Source organism: Octopus bimaculoides, chromosome 11 (genome assembly GCF_001194135.2).
Source record: "Octopus bimaculoides isolate UCB-OBI-ISO-001 chromosome 11, ASM119413v2, whole genome shotgun sequence".
Lineage (NCBI taxonomy): Eukaryota > Metazoa > Mollusca > Cephalopoda > Octopoda > Octopodidae > Octopus > Octopus bimaculoides.
Window position 1 is genome coordinate 8525365 of NC_068991.1, and position 2450 is coordinate 8527814.

General features: G+C 32.0%; 1 protein-coding gene across 1 annotated transcript in view; it reads left to right on the top strand.

Moving 5' to 3' along the window:
• Positions 1–2450, top strand: part of LOC106880886 (L-asparaginase) — a 31509-nt gene that overhangs the window by 10956 nt on the left and 18103 nt on the right. Inside the window, exon 3 of the mRNA XM_052971506.1 lies at positions 1544–1603. Within this exon, the coding sequence (XP_052827466.1) occupies positions 1544–1603 (60 nt within the window). The remainder of the gene's footprint in view (positions 1–1543; positions 1604–2450) is intronic.

The following is a 2450-nucleotide window of genomic DNA, read 5'->3' on the forward strand; positions in this document are numbered from 1 at the left end:
ACTGTGGTCCCCGGACCACAAGGGGTCCGCAAGGACAAGACAGGGGGTCCGTGGACAGCAAATACTTTTTATGGGCAATTTGATTTTATATATGTTTTTTAATCAAAATCTTTTAATTGACAATAAACCTATTTGTTAAATACTGTTAAATAAATAAATGTAAAAATATGTTATTTTAAGCAAATATTTATGTGTAAATTTCATAAGCGTTTATAAGGAGTCCCTAAGGTAAAGCCTGAAATATAAAGGGGTCCGCAAGTCAAAAAGTTTGAAAACCCCTGCTATAACCAATGCTTCTTTATCTTCATCTCATTTATATTTGAGCACTTCTTTTGCTGTTCTATAAACCCTTTTGTTTCTATAAAAAGAGATAAATATTATTTTTTCTTGTTGTATATATGTATGTATACATACATATACATGTATATATGTGTGTGTGTGTGTATATATATATATATATATATATATACAAGCATACCTCACCCTATGTCATTAATTCCAGGAGACAAGACTTAAGTCAAATTAACTTGTCTCTAGGCTAGGCTAGGCTAAATATACTTGTTTCTAGGCTAAACTGATAATAACTATTCCCAGTTTTGTGCTTTATTTATGAATGGATTTTCAATAATATATGATTAATAAAATCCTATTTTAAGCTTACAAGCAAATAATTTTATAATACACTACAGTAAAAAAAAGTAATCTAAATTTACGAATACAATAGGAGGTAAGAGAGGTGAGTACAGATTTATCATCTCAATGTGATTTATATATGGTAACAGCTGTTTCATAATATTTCATAATAATGTGGTTTTATTCATTTCAACATTCAAAATTAATACATAAATTTTACATCACTATGTATATTTAGCTTAGCATTGTATGATAGAATTGTATATTACATGAAGATAAATAATGGAGAAAACTAAGTCCCCTAATCACACACACACACACACACACACACACACACACACACACACACACACACACACACACACACACACACACACACACACACACACACATATATAGGAATATCATGGATTCATTCATGATTCAACTCTGTTACACTTACAGAATCCCTTCTTTTTAGATATAAATATATGTATATTTGGTTGAAGCAGTTGCTTGTTAATCTGAATTCCACCTGTATGCACGCAGAATCTTCAGACAAGTTATTGCTCATAACTTGCCTGAAGATCTTGTGTACCTACAATATACTGAATATTTCATTTATTCAATAAGACATTCAATACTTCATTTCATTTTACTATTTATATTATATATTCCATATTCTATATCCCACATTAATTTTATAAATATAAAAAACAGACAGAGTTGGAACTCTTTTAAATAATATATTTGTATATATACACATGTAGTTTTGTTTTTTTCCTTTTGTAGATCTCCTTCTTTCTTGTCTATTGTTGTCTGTTACAACCACCACCACCACCACCACCACCATTTGAACTTTATTAAAAGAAATCTCTCTTTTCTTATTTCTCTCTTTTTTCACTTCTTGTCTATCTGTCTGTTTTATCAGACCGGAGGAGTGCAACACTGCTAAGATTAACAACTGGTGCCAAAACAGAAGTTTTCAGCTGTGGGTAAAAACCTCAAATTAACCACGACTTTGTTTCCTCTTTCAAGCATGACAAATATTTTCTCCAGCCTTCTATTGACACTTAATTGCATTTATTTGCACTAATGTTTGATTTTTTTTTCTCCCATTTACTTCTTTCTAGTTTTACCACTACTACAGATCAGATTTGTCTAGCCAGTACAGGACTATTATTATTATTATTATTATTATTATTAAGATGATGAGCTGGCAGAACCATTAGTACTCCAGACAAAAAAATGCTTAGAAGTATTTTGTCCATCTTTATATTTGCATTTTATTTTTTCAGAGCCAATAACATAAGTACCAGTTGAGCACTGTCGTTGATGCAATCGACCAGACTCCTCTTCCCAAGTTTCAGACCTTGTGCCTACACTAGAAATGATTATTGTTATTATTATTAAGGCAACAAGCTGGTGGAATCATTAGCATGCTAAGTGAAATACTTTATGAGATGTCTTCAGGCTTTATAGTCTGTGTTGAAATTCTACTGGGGTTGATTTTGCCTTTTATCCTTTTGGGGTCAGTAAATTAGGTACCAGTCAAGCACTGGGGTCTTCTCCCAAAATTTGAGTATTGTGATTATAGTAGAAAGGATTATGCAATTTTTGTTATTGTTGTTGTTGTTGTTGTTTTTGTACTACAAGGCTGCTTAATGTCAGATCAGCAATGTTGGACAAAATGTCTTGTATTCAGTTGAGTCACTTTGGGTTCTAAATTCAAACTTTGCTGATTGAATACATACCAGTAAGGTGCTTGAGGTGGGTGGTTGATCCGATCAATTATATCTCCCCCCCCCCAAAAAAAAAGCTGAAGCCTCGTATCTATG